Genomic DNA, 18,946 nt, shown 5'->3' with positions numbered 1-18,946 from the left:
GTCGTTAGGGAAGAGGGAGAGATGAAGAGGCAGCGAATGAAGGACTTTTTAAGGCAGTTAAAATACTCTGTATGATACTGTAATGATAATAGGCATCATTATAAACCCATAGAGTTTACATCACCAAGAGCGATCCCTAAGGCAAACTATGACCTTTAGTTGCCTACGATGTATCAATGGAGTTTCATTCTCAGTAAAAAATGTACCATTCTAGTGAGTGGTGTTGACGATGAGGAAGGCTGTGCATATGTGGGGATAAGCGTTATATGGGAACTCTCTGTACTTTCCTCTCAATCTTATGAATCTAAAATTGCTCTCAAAAAAAAAAAAAAAGTCTTAGAGTTCCCGTCACAGCTCAGTGGTTAACGAACCCATCTAGTATCCATGAGGATGCGGGTTCGGTCCCTGGCCTCACTCAGTGGGTCATGGATCCGGTGTTGCGTGAGCTGTGGTGTAGGTTGCAGATACGTCTCAGATCCCATGTTGCTGTGGCTGTGGCGAAGGTCAGTGGCTACAGCTCTCATTCAACCCCTACCCTGGGAACCTCCATATGCCTCAGGTGCAGCCGTAAAAAGACAAAAAACAAAAACAAAGCAAAACAAAACAAACAAACAAAAAAAAACCTAAGGCAGAATTTGAACCAATGCAGTAAGACCATTGACCTCCAGAAGCCCTACTCCTGGTTACTTTACCACCAAAAAGTATGTGACTCCCTTAGCATACCCAAGATCACAAGCCTGGGAATGGCAAAACTAATAGCTTTCAGATTAAAGAGAATACATGGTCTTTGGTTATTAACATCAGTCGCAGAGCTCTGGGTTAACTATTTAATATATATTTTTTTTAAACAGACAATAATGCAGGATATTCTGGACCTCCTAGAGATGGAAACAAATGAACAAATGAGCCCCAATTACGGGCTCTTACTACTTTGGGCTTCTCTGTCCAACGCTGTCCCTGTAAGTATGTTAGTAAAGGAAGCAGTAGCATTTCTGTCTGCTGTACTTCTGCTTTTCCCTTCGTCTGTCTCTCTTCCTTCCCTCCTTCTGTCCTTCCTTCCTTCTCTTCCCTTCCCCCCTTCCCTTCCTTCCTCCCTTCTCTCTCCCTCCCCCTCTTCCTTTCTTCCTTCCTTCCTTCTCCCTTCCTTCCTTCCTTCCTTCCTTTCTTTCTCTTTCTTTCTTTCTTTCTTTCTTTCTTTCTTTCTTTCTTTCTTTCTTTCTTTCTTTCTTTCTTTCTTTCTTTCTTTCTTTCTCTCTTTCTTTCTATTCCTTCCTCCCTCCTTCCCTCCCTCCCTCCATACCTCCCTCCCTCCACCCCTCTCTCTCTCTTTCTTTCTTTCCAATCTTTTCCCTTATTATGGGGAAGAAAAAAAAAGACTAATGGATTTGGTTGTGTGATGGAAAAACAAAAGGGAATGCTGCGTGAAATCTGATAAGGTCACAAAGGATGCAAAACAGGGATCTGAAGTGAATTCTGCCATCTGAAAGGCTGTGTGTAACAGGCGAAGGGAAAATGTTGCACTTGGGGTCCGTTGTAACACCTCTGTATGGAGCACTTTCTGTACTTTCCATGTCAGGCAGTATGCTTAGTGCTGGTGCTGCAAGGATGAGTAAGTCTTGACCCCTGCCATTTATCAGAGAGAGAGAGAGTAGGTAAACAGATAGTTTCAGCTAGAACTGGGCTTGAACCCAGATATCCCAGCCATTGCCATTGAGTCTCAAGGAGATAACTTAAACTCTCTGAGCCTCCATTTCCTTATTGGGAAAAAAGGGGGCGGGGTAATTATTCTCCTGGAATGGTCCTGAACTTGTGTATTTAATGAATGGTAACCTTGGAGTTCCCATCGTGGCTCAGTGGTCAACGAACCTGACTAGCATCCATGAGGACTCAGGTTCGATTCCTGGCCTTGCTCAGTGGGTTAAGGATCCAACGTTGCTGTGAGCTGTGGTGTAGGCCACAGGCACGACTCGAATCCCACATTGCTGTGGCTCTGGCATAGGCCGGCAGCTATAGCTCTGATTCAACCCCTAGCCTGGGAACATCCATATGCTGTGGGTGCAGCCCTGAAAAGATAAACAAACAAACACACAGTAACCTTCATTTCTCTATAAGGTTTTTAAAAATTTGTTTATTAAAGTAGAGTTGATTTACAGTGTTCTGTCAGTTTAAGATTGTTGTGAGGACTCAACAAGATAAACCCAACTGCTACTCAGTGACCATGAGTTCTTTGTTTTCCCCTGTACCTTCTCTCCTTCTGGGCATCATTCCTGTTTGCATTATTTGGTGTCGTGGTTCTATAAACTGCCCTATGAATAGAGGTGGTGAGGCTAGAACCCAAAATACTGCTAAGGGGAGCAGAGTTTTTTGAATTGTTTCTTTTCATAGCTGTTATTAACTAAAGTCCTGCAATCTGTTTGGCACTTTATGTTCAGTGCACACCAGTTTCTGTGTCAGAGGGATTTCATATTAGCTTAAGCTGTACTTAGATTATTTGAGAAATCAAAGGGTAACCTTTTTTATGTATTTGTTTTCTATTACACAAGAACATTCAACCCGTCTCTAATGATAAATGTGCTCATTTTTCTTTTTTCTCCTAAAAAAATCGAAGTAAAATATGTTACGTCTTATTTATGTTTCCTTCTTCTTTATGAATGTTGTGGAAGACTTTCTAAGTATTATGTTCCAGTTTCCTTTACCCCATTATAAACTAATTGAGTAGAGCAGAAATAGAAATTCTGGCCTCTCTGCTCAAATATTATGTCAGCCACTAAAATACGTATTTCCTTTGGCCTGGGGAAGTAAACATAGTCTAATATTTTCCCCTTCTTTATGTACCTCTAATATTATTCTCTGATTTTTCCTTATACACTTTTCTTGGAAACTGATTAAGCTTTAGAAAAATTTAAAAAAACAAATATCAGACAAACAAACAGACAAAAACCCTCCCAAAGCAACAACAGAACAGCCACTTCTGTCACAGGATTAATTTTCAAGATATCTTTAGAAAGATCCCCTGGAAGAAAGGGACACAAAGCCCCATTGATCTGGCCCAGAGGAAGTCAGGTCTCTGGAATTTGTTCCTGGCTCTGGTCTGAAAGAATTTCAGTCATTAATTTCAGAAAGGAATTGTCTGATGATGAGCAAAAGTTCCATCCTGCAGGCTCTTGTTTTCCCTTCCAAGAGGCAGCTGGTGTTTGGGCAGAGACCCCGGAATGGCTTTAGAGTCAGGTCCAAAGCCAGATCCCGGCACTGGGTGACAATGGGCTGATTGTTTAACTGTGAGCCTCAGTGTCCTTATCAATAGAACAGGATTAATGCTACTTACCTCATAGGATGTTGTGAGCATTGTATTTTGAAGAAGTGGAAAGTGGCTAACAGTCCGTGACACAACATAGGTGCTCAATAAATGTTAGCTTTCTTTCCTTATGCAAAGTAACACCAAGGCTTCAATCAGTCATTACTTCAATGGTCCACTCATAATGAACCACCTTGGCTTCCAAAACTTGACCTCTCCAATGCCCAAGGGTAGGAGTGGCCCCTGCTGTCCTGGCTTTTATGATCTCCCGTCAAGGCCAGGAAGGCCATCAAAAGCCCTGCCAGAGATGTAGGTGGCGGGCCTGTCCTTTCCTGGTACCCAGATCATCTTCTTTTTCACTCTGTGCTGACTCAGGGCCCAGGGGACTCACAGGTCAGGCTTCAGATGGGCTTGGCACAGGGCGCCAGGAGGCTCTATTATGTGACCAAAATCTAGGTGAACTTTGGTGGACTGGCCCAAGATATCAACCACAATTTATGAAATTATTGCTATGAGAAAATCATCTCCAAGTTCCAAGAAATTCCTGACTGCCTTTAAGAAGATTTTTTCCAAAATGGATCTCCAAGCTGATGTTTTACCTTTTAAAATTATTTTTTAATTAAAGTATAGTCGATTTATGGTGTTGTGCCAGTTTCTACTATAGAGCAAAGTGACCCAGCCATATATATGTATATATACATTCTTTTCTCATAGTATCTTCCATCATGTTCTATCCCAAGAGACTGAATATAGTTCCCTGTGCTGTACAGTAGGAACCCACTGCTTATTCATTCTAAATGTAACAGTTTGTATCTACTAACCCCAAACTCCCCGTCTATCTCACTTCTTACCCCCTTTCCCTTGGCTACCACAAGTCTGTTCTCTTACTAAGGGAAGTCAGTCAGAAAGAGAAAGACAAATACCATGTGATATCACTTAAACATGGAATCTAAAACATGGCACAAATGAGCCCATCTACAAAACACTTTACTTTTTTTTTTTTTTTTTTTTTTTTGTCTTTTTGCCATTTTCTTGGGCCGCTCCCGCGGCTTATGGAGGTTCCCAGGCTAGGGGTCGAATCAGAGCTGTAGCCGCTGGCCTGTACCAGAGCCACAGCAAGGCAGGACCCGAGCCGCGTCTGCAACCTACACCACAGTTCACACCACAGCTCACGGCGACGCCGGATCCTTAACCCACTGAGCAAGGCCAGGGATTGAACCCGCAATCTCATGGTACCTAGTCAGATTCGTTAACCCCTGAGCCACGACGGGAACTCCAGCACTTTACCTTGTTAATCTGTTTCTCTGATGCTCTTACTAAGCACTTTCCCTAATGACCATCCCACCCTCTATTCCCACAGCATTTATTGTCTGTACCATCTGTTGCCTATACATGTAGCTCCTTTTCCTCCTGTGTGTATCTCACATCCCCAGCAGATCTGAACGTTCTTTGGACAGAAGGTATGTCCTACACAAGTTTGTGTTTCCCGTGGCTGGCCTGTTACAGAGACCCCATCCGTCTCTGTGAAATCTTGTTCTGAACAGAGGAATAAAGGAAACCGAAGCACACACTCAGGTCCTCTTTTCTGACACAGCAGGCAGAGCTGTCCGCCCTTCTCTCCTCCGTTCTCACCTCTCCAAGACACAGTGGAGAGACACTGTGGCGGCTGCCTCTGAAGGTCAAGGAGCCAGGTGGTTCTTCTCCTTTTTTCCCAGCTCTCACCATGGACCTGACCCCTTGCCAATTGCTACTTTGGGGGGCAGTTCATTCTTTTCCCAAATGTGGTGCTCAGAGAAAATTTTATTTTTATTTTTTCATTTTTTATTTTATTTTTTGTACTTAATAATTTTAATTTTTTCCATTATAGCTGGTTTACAGTGTTCTGTCAATTTTTTACTGTACAGCATGGTGACCCAGTTTCACATACACATACATTCTTTTTTCTCATATTATCATGCTCCATCATAAGTGACTAGATATAGTTCCCAGTGCTATATAAATTAAAACTTTTTTTTTTTTTTTTTTTTTTTTTTTGCTGCACCTGCAGTATTCAAAATTTCCTGAGCCAGGGATTAAACCCAGCAACCCGAGCCACAGCAGAGATGATGCTGTATCTTTAACCTACTGTGCCACAAGGGAACTCCTAAAATGATTTTTTAAGTAGAAAATAGTGTAGATTTTTAAAAGAAAAATCTATCAAGAAAAGAGACGTCAAAATTAGTAATTAACACCATTGTACAGGCATTTATGGTTTAGCTGAATTCCTTGAGTTTGCCTTAAAAGTATTATTCAGTTTTAGTGACTTTCTAAAGCTCTAATTAAGCACATAAAACCCTGAACCCCTCTTTGTGTAACTGAGAACCTCTGCACTGTGATCAAGATGTATTTTCTGGCATTCCCATGGTGGCTCAGTGGTAACAAATCCAACTAGTATCCGTGAGGACTTGTGTTCAATCCCTGGCCTCGATCAGTGGGTTAAAGATCCTGCGTTGTTGTGGCTGTGGTGTAGGCTGGCAGCTGTAGCTCCTATTGGACCCCAGCCTGGGAATTAACACATGCCAAGAGTGCGGCCCTAAAAAGACCAAACAAACAAACAAACAAACAAACAAAAGGTGTATTTTTCCCCAACATTAACTCTGACTCTTTAAATAAGATGGATTGAGTATGGAGTGGCTTATTCATTAAATCCAATAATTCAGCACTTCCATCCATAGAAACTATAGAAAGAGCCCCAGCGTCAAGACAGGCTAAGAGAGCTCTCTGAGCATATTTCCTCTGTAAACATGAACTATCTGATCTCTAGGACAAATCTCTTATAATCTGGAACACGCCACCGAAAGCAGGTCTCCGGAGTGTAGAGGGCTGGGCTCTCCGTTCACTTTGCTTATGTGAACAGCGCCATATATGTCCCTGCAGTATCAATTTAGTGTCACCAAGGGGAAAACAACGAGCAGTGTTGAACTGGGCTGTGTCCTAGCGCTTCCTTTTAGATGGTTGCTTTTCCTCTTTTAACCACAGAGGGGAGTATTGGGATTATTTAAAGGTGCTTAATGGTCCCCACAAAAGAGACAACGACTTAAGTTACACGGTGTTGTCTGCGTTTTTTCAGGGTTGGTTTTCCTAGATGAAACTTCTTTCACAGTGCATGTTTATAGGGGAAAAAAATGAAAGGGCAACCTAACGTTCTCTGATAATTTGATATGTTTCCTTTAATGTGTAATCTAAAAATAGAAGCAAAAGCATCTACCTGAGTTAGTGGAAAGTTATTTTTTTTAATTTTGTATTATAATTGATTTACTAATGTTCTGTCAATTTCTGCTGTACACTAAAGTGACCCGGTTATACATTTATATGTATTCTTTAGCTTATTTACAGTATTGTGTTTATTTACAATATTCTTTAGTTTATTCACAACCATTGTGTATACAGTCTAGTGATTTAGCATTTTTGAAGATTATACTCCATTATTGGTTATGACAAAACAGATAATTCCATGTGCTCTACAGTATATCCTTGTTGCTTATCTATTTTTTTATATCTGACATCTGTATATCTGCTTATCTGCTTTTTGGATCTGTTAACCCCTTACCCCTAATTTGTACCTCCCTGGTCCCTTTGGTAACCACAGGTTTATTTTCTATATCTGTGAGACTCCTTTTGTTTTGCACGGAGGTTAATTTGTATTATATTTAAGATTTCACATATAAATTATATCATACAGTATTTGTCTTTCTCTGTCTGATTTATTTCATTAAACATAATATTCTCTCCATCCATCCACATTGCTGCAAATGGCAGTATTTCATTCTTTTTATGGCTGAATAATATTCCATTATACATACCACATCTTCTCAATCCGGGCACCTGTTAGTGGGTGCGTGGGTTGCTTCCATGCCTTGGTTGCTGTAAATAGTGCTGATATGAACATTGGGGTGCATGTATCTTTTCAAATTGGTGTTTTGTTTTTTCCAGATATACGCCCAGGTGTGGGATTGCTGGATCATATAGTTCTATTTTGAGTTTTTTAAGGACCCTGCATACCGTTTTCGGTAGTGCCTGCACCAGTTTACATTCCCAGTAACAGTGTGTGAAAGTTCCCTTTTCTTCACATCCTCACCAGCCCTTGTGATTTTTAGACTCTTTGGTGATGGCCATTCTGATAGGTGTGAGATTATACTTCATTGTGGTTTTGATGTGCATTTCTCTAATAATTAGTGATACTGAGCATCATTTCATGTACCCGTTAGGCATCTGTATGTCTTTGATATGCAGTAGTATAATTTTATCTTATAATACCACAATGAGGAAAGATGTGAAATACTCTTGTCGTCTAGAGTGAGAAATTACAAACATACTGTGTTCAATAATACTCTATGACTTGTAAGCACCTTTGTTCCATAAGGTGTGAAAGGACCCTATTTTTGATATTGAATATTCTCATAATTTAGTTTGTGAGCCTTTAGGTATAAGTTTCTGGGGCTTATTCAAATGACTTTGTTTCATATGCAGAATGTATGATTTGTTAATTTATTTGTACTTCAAAGAAATTAAATCCTGAAAAATGACTGTGTTTTGGATTAACATTCTAAAGTGTCATAATTTGTTTGTTTTAAAATTTCTAATATGTGCCTATATAATATTTTATATTGTATATTAGTAAAAAAATATCCTAGAATTCCTCTGTGGCACGGTGGGTTAAGAATCCAACTTGCAGCGCCTCCCGTCCCTGCAGAGTTGCAGGTGTGATCCCTGGCTTGGCAGAGTGGGTTAAAGAATCCAGCATTGCCACAGCTGTGGGGCAATTTGCAGTTCTGGCTCGGTTTAAGTCCCTGGCCCAGGAGCTTCCATATACCAAGGGTGCAGCCATTAAAAATTTTTTTATAAATCCTGCTTTTCTTATTTTTTAGTGAAGATAACTTACTCTATGTAAACAATATAGTGAAATTATAGTGACTGAATAAATTTATAAATTTGACTTCTTAGAGATATGTTAACATTTATTTTGTTCATAAAATCTAGTTGTTTTCAAAGATACTCTTTACTAACATGCTTTTAAGGTTAATTTATGTATTTTCCTTGTTTCCTTTATGTGTTTGTGGCTAATACTGTGTATACTTTTGTTCATGTTTGAAGAAGGTCATGTTTTTGACATGTGCTTTTCTTTTTAAGGTTACATTTTGGACACTTGCATTTATCCTCTCTCATCCCAATATCCACAGGACCATTTTGGAAGGCATATCATCTGTGTTTGGCACAACAGGTACTAAAACTGAATTAAACTGCACGATTGAAGAGACATCTAATAATGCGTTCTTGTCACACATTATGGGCAAAGTTAAATGCTCATAATTTTGTAGAATTTCAAAGTAGTCCAAATTGAACATATTTTCTATGTGCTTCATGATACAAATTGATGAAGCAAGAATCCTAGAATTTAATTACTGTCAAGGATTTTAGAGGTCATCTGGACCAACTCCCTTACTTTCCAAGTGATGAAATCTCCCTTATTTGCCCAACTTCCCTGCTTAAACATAAATATCTAATGCATAAGGTTTGTCTTCTAGTCTTTTTGCCCCTTACCACAATCAACTACAAGTCCATAGTTTTGGAATTCAGGATTTTCTAGATTTTGTAAAAGTAATATGGTGCATATTCCATGTATTACTTAACAGTCCTAGTGGGGTACAGATGTTGGGTAAGGCTATATACCAAAGGAATTATTTTAAAAGTTATTGTTAGAAGTTTTGTGGGTTAGAACACTAGGTAGCGATTGCGACCTTACCCTTTCTGGTTCAGTTGTGGGCTCATCACTTGTCATCTGTTTTAAAAGGCAAAAATAAGCTTGAATGGATAAGGTTCCACTATTTGTTTATTCAGCATCATTCGACCTGTTTGGGAGTAGATTTTTTAAAAAACTTCAGTATGTCGCTTCAATATGTCATTATGTATTCTTATATAGAAATAATAAATGACTTGGTTTTCTTGGAAGAACAAAATATAATAGTAGGACAAAAGGTGTGATGCCAGTTAGGTTATCCTTCCTCCCCTTCATGATGACTGAAAATACTTTATTTGGATTTTAAATTTTATTGTGACTGCTTCTATTGAACCAAAGAGTAAGGGGGCTTGGCCAATGTGAATACTGAAGCCATATTGTCTCTGAGCCTTGTGTGTGAATCAGCAGATGCTAGGTCATACTTCATAGAAACGGTGAGCGTTAGAATCACTGAGTACCAACCATGCTAACAAGTTAGATTCTGGAGCTACACTAATGGATGTAAGAGAAGATGACCTGCCTTTGTGGAGTTTACGTCTGCAATGCTAACAGAAGCGTGCACACCTGCATGTGTACAAGTGACAGAAGAAAGGTGTCCTTGATCATCACATACTCTCCTGTATCTTCTCATCATCTGCCTCCTGACATATGCGTCTCCAAATTCCTGGCCTTCAGGAAATAAAAAGGCAGTGATGGGGATGGTTGGGGTAATGTGGGGAGTCTATCTGACCCAAAGGCCACAACAGAAGTGTTAACATTCATCAGAGTTTCTGCTGTGCTTGAATCTTGAACTCTTGAACAAAGTCCTAATGGAGAAAGACAAAACCTTTTCTCTTCTTCTGTATTATTCATTTTTAGAACCTATTGCTCTCTGACAGAAAAATTCTCCTTTGAATAGGAGTACCGGTGTACTAGCAGTACTACCTCAATGCTTTCAGTTTATAAGACTCTTGTAGCAATGAAATCAGTCTATAATATATCAAATGTGTCTGCCACGCTCATTCAGAAGCAGTTCAGATCAATTCATGCATAAGATGTAGCAGCTTAAGAATTTAAATATTGTGAGAGGATGCCACAGATATTTGGAGGTTGATATCATGGAAGATTTCCTGTGCTCATACAAAGGATCCTGTCAGAGAAGGAACATTGAAGTGCAGGAAGTAAGACTCTGACTCAGTATGGCAGTTCTCCCATTCTTATGCTCTTTTCTATTACAAAATTACCTTTTCCTTCTTTGGAGATGTCTTTAGTGAATTTCCAACTCTGCATCTCTCCAGCCTCAACACTCATCACTAGAGCCCATCCCAGACACCTTGCCCAACTTTCTTATAAAATAAGTATAAGAGTTCCCATTGTGGCTCAGCGGGTTATGAAACCGACTAGTATACATGAGGACACAGGTTCTATCCCTGGCCCCACTCAGTGAGTTAAGGATCTGGCATTGCCACAGCCTGTGGTATAGGTGGCAGACACAGCTTGGATCCTGCATTTCTGTAGCTGTGGTATAGGCTGGCAGCTGCAGCTCCAATTTGACCCCTAGCCTGGGAAGTTCCACATGCCACAGGTGTGGCCCTAAAAAGCAGAAAAATAAAACTAAATAAAATAAGTGTTAGGGTAAAAGCTGCTATTGAATATTTGGTCCTTTGTGTCTGCTTTCTTTCACTTAGCATAATGCTATGTTTTATATCATGATGTTTTACGTTAATTGATTTTCAGATGTTGAACCACCCTTGCATTCCTGAGCTAAGTCTTTCGTCATGGTGTATAATCTGTATAAAACATGATTTTTTTTTTAAAAAAAAGACAAACTAATGCCATTTGCAGCAACATGAATGGAGCTTAGAGACTCTCATACGAAGTGAAATAAGCCAGAAAGGAAAAGACATATACCATATGATGTCACTTACTTGTGGAATCTAAAATATGGAACAGATGATCCTATCTAAAAAGAACAAACAAACAGAAAACAGAAACAGAGCATGGCCAAGAAGAGCAGACTTAGGGTTCCCAGGGTGGGGAGGGTGGGCATTTTGGGGGTTTCGGGGATGCAAACTGTTACATCTGGAATGTATGGACAATGGGATCCTACTGTACAGCACAAGGAAATGTGTGTGATTGGGTCACTTTATTGTACAACAGAACTTGATGAAACATGGTAAATCAACTATATTTTGATAATGAATAAATTTATTTAACACACACAAAATTTGTACTGTGGATTTTAGATTGTAATTACTCTCTTAAAGAACATGATTTTTATATATGTTGGTGGATTCTGTTTAGTACTTTCTTGAGAAATTTTGCATCTATATCGATAAGACATATTGATCTATAGTTTTCTTTCTTATGATATCTTTGGTTTTGCTCTCAGAATAATTTTGGCTTTATAGAATGACTTCAGAAGTAGTCCCTCCTCTTTTATTTTTTGGAAGAGTTACTGAAGGATTGATGTTAATTCTTCTGCAGCTATATGGTAGAATTCACCAGTGAAGTGATCTGGTCCAGAAGTTTTCTTTTGGAGAAGTTTTTGATTAATTTAATCTCTCCACTTGTTATAGGTCTGTCCAGATTATCTACTTCTTTATTTTTAAAATTGAGATGTAATTGACATATAACATTGTATTAGTTTGGGGTGTGAAACATAATGATTTGATATATTTATATGTTATGAAATGGTTGCTTCGACATATTTAGTTAACATCCGTAGCCACACACAATTACAATTTTTTTCTTGTGATGAGAACTTTTAAAATCTACTATCTTACCAATTTTCAAATGTTTATTAATATGGTATTGTAAACTATAGTCACCATACTATATATTACATCACCAGAAAGTTAGGAATGCTTCACAAATTTTAGTGTCATCCTTGTGCAGAGGCCATGCTAATCTTCTCTGTATCTTTGCGGTTTTAGTGTATGTGCTGCTGAAGCACATATTATTTCTTCTTGAGTCAGTTTTGTGGTTTGTATCTTTTTAAGCATTCATCCATTTCATGTAGGTTATTTAACTTGTTGGCATACAATTGTTCAAGTTTCCCCATAACCTTTATTTGTCATCTCACTAGGAAAACATCTCCCTTATTCTTTTTCTTTCTTCTTTTTTGTCTTTTTAGAGCCACACCTGCAGCACATGGAAATTCCCAGGCTAGGGGTTGAATCAGAGCTACAGCTGCCAGCCTACGCCACAGCCACAGCAACACCAGATCTGAGGCATGTCTGTGACCTACACCACAGCTCAGGGCAATGCCAGATCCTTAACCCACTGAGTGAGGCCAGGGATCGAACCCGCATCCTCATGAATACTAGTTGGGTTTGTTACCACTGAGCCACAAAGAGAACTCCTCCCTCATTCTTGATTTTAGTAATTTATACCCTCTTTCTTTTTTTATTGGTCGGTGTAGCTAAAGATTGTCAGTTTTGTTTTCAAACAGCTAACTGTTGGTGGTGTTGTTTTATTTTTATTTTTATATTTCATTTTCCATTCTCAATCATTTATTTCTGTTTGAATCCTTATTATTTATCATGTCTATGTCCTTATTGATATTTTCTTTTTAGTTCTTTAGACATGATTTCTTTAATTCTTGGAATATTTAAAATATTTAAAGTCTTTTATTAGTTAGTCCAATATCAGAGTTTCTTCACGGATAGTTTCTACTGATTGCTTTTCCCTTGTGTGGTCTGTATATTCTTGTTGCATGTCTTATTTCATATTGTTTGTTGCATGTCTCACATTTTTTGTTAAAAATTGGACATTTTAAATGATATAATGTGATTTTGGAAAGCAGATTCTCCTCTCTCCTCAGGGTTTGTTATTATTGCTGCTTGTTGTTCTTGTTTGTTTATTTACATAAGTAAACTCCAAAAATATTTGGTGGTGATAGATGCTGTGTGAAAAAGAAAGTGGAGCAGAGTGTGGAGGACCAGGAGTGGGGGCAGGTGGTAGCATTAAATAGCTGGATCAGGGAGTTCCTATCGTGGCACAGTGGTTAACGAATCCGACCAGGAACCATGAGGTTGCAGGTTCAATCCCTGGCCTTGCTCAGTGGGTTAAGGATCCGGCGTTGCCATGAGCTGTGGTGTAGGTCGCAGACGCGGCTCGGATCCCATGTTGCTGTGGCTCTGGTACAGGCCGATGGCTACAGCTCCGATTCGACCCCTAGCCTGGGAACTTCCATATGCTGTGGGAGCAGCCCTAGAAAAGGCAAAAAGACAAAAAAAAAAAAAAAAAAAAAAAAAAAAAAAAGTTGGATCAGGAGTTCACGTCGTGGCTCAGGGGTTAACAAATACGATTATGAACCATGAGGTTGTGGGTTCAATCCCTGTCCTCGCTCAGTGGGTTAGGGATTTGGCGTTGCTGTAAGCTGTGGTGTAGGTCGCAAATGTGGCTTGGATCTGGCATTGCTGTGGCTGTGGCGTAGGCTGGCAGTCGTAGCTCTAATTGGATCCCTAGCTTGGGAACCTCCATATGCCGAGGGTGCAGTCCTAGAAAAAGACAAGAAGACAAAAAAGAAAAAACGTTGGATCAGAGTTGGACTTCCTGGTAAGGTGAGATTTGAGCAAGGACCTGAAAATAGTTTGGAGTTAGAAGCTGGTGTTACAGGAACAGCTATTCCAAGTTAAGGGCCTCCATTATTATCACAGAATTCTCCCAGGCATTATTAACATTTGGATCTTATTTAGACCCTGTCTTCAAATAATTTTCTTTTCTGATTCAGGACTCACACTGTGAGTATCTGCCCACCAGCCAAAGGTCATCCTGTCTTAAACACAAATAAAAATGCATTTGAATTTTATAACTGGTTGCATTTGGCCCTTTCCACCTACTCATTTTAATTTAGAGTAGAATCCACCACAAACTTGTTTGGTTTTTTGGTTGGGGGGGGGTTGTTGTTTTTTGTTGTATTTTGGTGGTCATTCACTTTTACCGCACGTTCATTTATTTAAGGGGAAAATTAGTAAATTTTTTCTGTTAATTTACAAGGAATCAGGTTAGCTAACAGAAACACACCTGCATAGAAATGATTCCTGTCTTATATAAAATCATGATTTGAGGGAGTTACCATTGTGGCTCAGTGGAAACAAATCTGATTAGTATGCATGAGGATGCAGGTTCGATCCCTGACCTCGCTTAGTGGGTTAAGGATCTGGTGTGGATCTGGTGTGGTGTAGGCTGTGGTGTAGGCCGGCAGCTGTAGCTCTGATTCGACCCCTAGCCTGGGAACCTCCATATGCTGTGGGTGTGGCTCTAAAAAGACAAAAAAAAAAAAAAAAATCATGATTTGAAGACCATAAAAGGCACATTACAAAATTTTCCTTGGATAAGAGTCAGATTTGATTCACGACTTTCAGTCCTGTCACGAATTGTGTGACTTTAGATAAAAGAGAGGGTTGACTCAGATTGCACCAATACCTGTTCTTGATATCAGTTTGTTCTGATTTAGCAGCAGTCCCGCCAGGGGACAGACCAGCCCTGTCGGGTGACCAGATGCTATTTATTACCCAATGACACTGACTCAATGGCTACACTCACCAGGGACTGGTGAGAAAGGATTTCGTCTCTGCTCAGAATTATAAACAAGGCTTAAAAACTAGCAGAGTGGTAGATGAGGCTGTGCTCCTATAGTGATGTTCTAGGCAAATTCCATGTTGTTGACATTATTTTAATTAGTTCCAAAGTTTGACTTCATTGCATCTAAACATTTTCTTTCTTACTTTCTTTTTTTTTCTTTGTTCAAATTTCCCTGTAAGCATTTTCACTTATTCTTGAAATCTTCTCTCTGGTCACCTCTTCCCCATATTATAACACGTATTCAGCTTTTATATGCTTGGATGTGCTCTCGTATTGTCTGTCCTGTAACAGCCTTCTTGGAGGACTCCATCCTGGCATATCAAAGACCTGGGTCCCCTCAGGTAACTGAGGCTCACTCTCCTCACCCTCTGCAGCCTGCCAGGGCTCAGGGGCTGATAGCCAAAGTTGTTCTGTGATAGAGTCTTGGCACTTTATGCTGCACGTTGACCAAGATACTGAAAAGAGAGATCAAGTAGCAGAGCCAAGGCCACTCCAATGGAGTTATGAATGGAGAAAAGTTATTTTATGAAAAAAAATTCTCAGGAGTTCCCTGGTGGCTTAGCAGTTAAAGGGCCTGGCATTGTCATTGCTTTGGCTCAGGTCACTGCTGAGGTATGAGTTCAGTATCTGGCCTGGGAACTTCTTCATGTCACCAGCAGGAAAAAAAAATTAAAAATTCTCTCCACTACCACTGCTTGCCAGACAATATGAACCTACTATGGAGATTTTGGAGGTTCTAGCATGTCATAGAGGAAATTTCTTCCATAGCCTGATTTTCCTTTGCTAGCCCAACTTTTAAAAATCCCCCAATATGGAGTTCCCGTCGTGGCGCAGTGGTTAGCAAATCCAACTAGGAACCATGAGGTTGCGGGTTCGGTCCCTGCCCTTGTTCAGTGGGTTAACGATCCGGCGTTGCCGTGAGCTGTGGTGTAGGTTGCAGACACGGCTCGGATCCTGAGTTGCTATGGCTCTGGCGTAGGCTGGTGGCTACAGCTCCGATTCGACCCCTAGCCTGGGAACCTCCATATGCCGTGGGAGCGGCCCAAAGAAATAGCAAAAAGACAAAAAAAAAAAAAAAATCCCCCAATAAACCCAGAAAACATTAAATTATGCCAGAGCTTTCCACAAACTATGTCATTCATCAACCTGGGAGAACATATGAAGATTACCTAAGAATTTTCTGTAAATGCTGCCATGTTCATCAGAAACCTACTCCAAAGATATAATTTTCTTTTCTTTTTTTGTCTTTTCTAGGGCCACACCCATGGCATATAGAGTTTCCCAGGCTAGGGGTCTAATCAGAGCTGTAGTCGCCAGCCTATGCCACAGCTCACACTGGATCCCCAACCCACTGAGCAAGGCCAGGGATCAAACCCTCAACCTCATGGTTCCTAGTCGGATTCGTTAACCTCTGAGCTACAATGGGAACTCCATAATTTTATTTTCTTTTTTCCCCTTGACCTTAAAAACAAAGATGGTGTCATTTTGGAACTCACAACTTGTTACTTTCCAGTCCACTAATCCAGGCACTAGGACCAGGATGAAACTTGCCTGTATGGCATCTGGCCTATGAGAGATTTCCCGGGAGGCTACATTTCCTCCACCAATTTCTGCCTTTTTAATACCTTGTGACACTCTAATTTAGGAGAGTTCGTGTATAGTTATTCTCTCCTCATCCACTGCCTAGCAGGTAGAAAGAGAAACCTGAGGGCTATAGATTATTGACAAGCCTGTAGATAGGTCCTGCTTTGGCTCTTCTTCCCCCCCCCAACCCCCCGTTCTTTAGGGCAGCACCCACAGCATATCCAAGTTCCCAGGCTAGGGGTCGAATCGGAGCTACAGCTACTGGCCTACACCACAGCCACAGCAGCATGGGATCCAAGCCGCTTCTGCGACCTACACCACAGCTCACGGCAATGCCGGATCCTTAACCCACTGAGCGAGACCAGGGATCAAACCCATATCCTCATGGATCCTAGTCAGGTTCGTTAACCACTGAGCCACAACGGGAACTCCCGGCACTTCTCATTTTATTAAGTCTTTCCCTATCTCACCCTAGTGTAGCACTGTTCATCTGCTTTGTTTATCCCTTACATTTTTCCTTTAGACAGGGCTCTTTTTTTCTGAATGTTCCACTGGAGAATTATTCAGGCATTTGGATAGTCTCTTTTCCTCTTTAGAAAATAATGAGATAGGAATTCCCTCTGTGACACAGTGGAAACAAATCCAACTAGTATCCATGACGATGTGGGTTCGATCCCTGGCCTCGCTCAGTGGATTAAGGATCTGGCGTTGGCGTGAGCTGTGGTGTAGATCACAGATGCAGCTTGGATCCCACGTTGCTGCGGCTGTGGTGTAGGCTGGCAGCTGTAGCTGCAATTTGACCCCTAGCCTGGGAACTTCCATATGCCATGGGTGTGGCCCTAAAAAGCAAAAAAAAAAAAAAAAAAAAAAAAAAAAAAAAAGAGATAAAGATGTTCAAGCCAGGTATTCATCTCTCCAGAGAACACTACCCAAAAATTTAGAATCATTATGCAGAGTTTATAAAGAAAGGATATTTCTACATCAAAATTGATTTTACCTTCTATCCTGTACCCATGGTTGTCTCGTTTCATCAATATCTCTATCTCATATTTATTATAAATTGGACTGTGTCTTTTATTCCTTGAAAAAAAATTATAATGAGGAAGCAGGCTTCATTTTATATTTCAATAAATAAGACATTGATAACCTCTCTCTAATATATGAAGGAAATATTTCTGAAACTATCATGAGCTATTATTTTTTCAGGAGAGAGGGTTATTTGGTTGACTTGATGTAGTGGCACTAAAGTTTTCTTTAAATGATAGAATGGGATTTGTTATGTTTTTATATGTGCTCATATGGATGGAAGAAAGGGTGGGGAGGGTTCATCTTTTGACTCTTTACTCCTTATCTTCCATCCGTCTCAATAAGCTGTTCTGAGAGCTACCGCAGTCCTTGGTGTCTTTCTCAATTCACTGTTATCCCTGCCTCTCATTTCTGGTCTGTAGTTATGAACATCAGACCAAAGTCACGGATCAGAGTCTACCTCCAAAAGGTTATTGTTTGCAATTTCTCAGGAGATGTCAAGCAGAGTTATGAACCCCAGAGGAGGACTCTAACCCCTTCTGCCCACTGCATCTTGGTGTCTGAGTTGCCAGGGAAAACACGATGCCGTCAAGCACTGGATGGAGCAGAGCTGTACTCACATGGAGAAGAAATAGAGCAAGGTCCACTTCGGGGGGGGGGGGTCGGTCCCCCATGGCCCCGTGGCTGATGCAGGGAAATTGGCCTCTGTGCACCCCTCTATACCACAGTGGAAGGAACCCTGTCCTCTCCCCTTGGAGTGCAGGTGTAATGGTGGGTTAGGAAAGCACTATATTCTGCACACTCTTTAAGCAGAGAAAATTGAAGAACTCACTGCTCTGCCACACAAGGGGATAAGCCTGGCACAGGCTGTGTGGGCTCTTTGTCTCTTGGTGAGGAAGTGTTCCAGGCCCAAGGCCCACTCTTTTGCAGCTGAGTTGGGGGACTGTGAGCATGAGACTCCCTTTCCCAACAATGAGAATATGTGTCTTTGACAATAAAAATTTATCCTAAATCCCTCAGATGCCAAAACGCCCTGTCTGCCCAGAATTGGAAGTTCAGAAATGACTGAGGGGTTTAGAAGAAGACGGGGGCTAGAGGCAGAGAATTAAAGGAGATGTCACCTGCCAGGCTTTAGCTACAATCCCTAAAGCCCTAGTGCCCATATTCGCTGTCCATGGACAATCTCTAGGCTTATTCTTTGCTTTTCCCAGTCTGTATCCACTGCGAACACCTTAAGCTGTTTTTAAACCTTCCTTTCCATTTTACATCTGTCCTTCCTATTCGTTTAACTGATATTTCTCTTCCATAAAGACATTGGCTTGGGGCAGGACCTACATGGAAGAACTATCGCATTTTAAAAATATGTACATTTTAAAAACACAAAGAAAAATACATATTATGTCCCTGTATGGGAAAGCTTAATATCATGAAAATGCCAATCCTTTTCAAATTAATATATATTTAATTCATTATAAGAGAATTCCAGTGGTTTGGGGGGGGGGGCAGTTAACTAAATGACTTACACATCTCTTGAAGAATCTATGCTTAGAAATCAAGATTATTAAAAATGTAACCTAGTTAGGCCATATTTGCCCTACCAAATATTAAAACTTATTATAAAGCTGCTATAAAAGAGAACACAACTGGCACAGGAAAAATAATTGATCATCATGGTTCTTATTTGCTAATCTTTT

At 40.4% G+C, this 18,946-nt stretch overlaps 1 protein-coding gene across 1 annotated transcript in view; it reads left to right on the top strand.

Annotated features, from left to right (window-relative positions):
* The window catches only part of CYP39A1 (cytochrome P450, family 39, subfamily A, polypeptide 1), an 80,844-nt gene that overhangs the window by 25,993 nt on the left and 35,905 nt on the right, over positions 1–18,946 (top strand). The window contains 2 exon segments of the mRNA NM_001101027.1: positions 852–959; positions 8,465–8,555. Coding sequence (NP_001094497.1) covers positions 852–959; positions 8,465–8,555 — 199 coding nt within the window.

Source organism: Sus scrofa, chromosome 7 (genome assembly GCF_000003025.6).
Source record: "Sus scrofa isolate TJ Tabasco breed Duroc chromosome 7, Sscrofa11.1, whole genome shotgun sequence".
Lineage (NCBI taxonomy): Eukaryota > Metazoa > Chordata > Mammalia > Artiodactyla > Suidae > Sus > Sus scrofa.
Note: the sequence above shows the minus strand (reverse complement) of the source record. Positions and strands in the feature narration are given on the sequence as shown.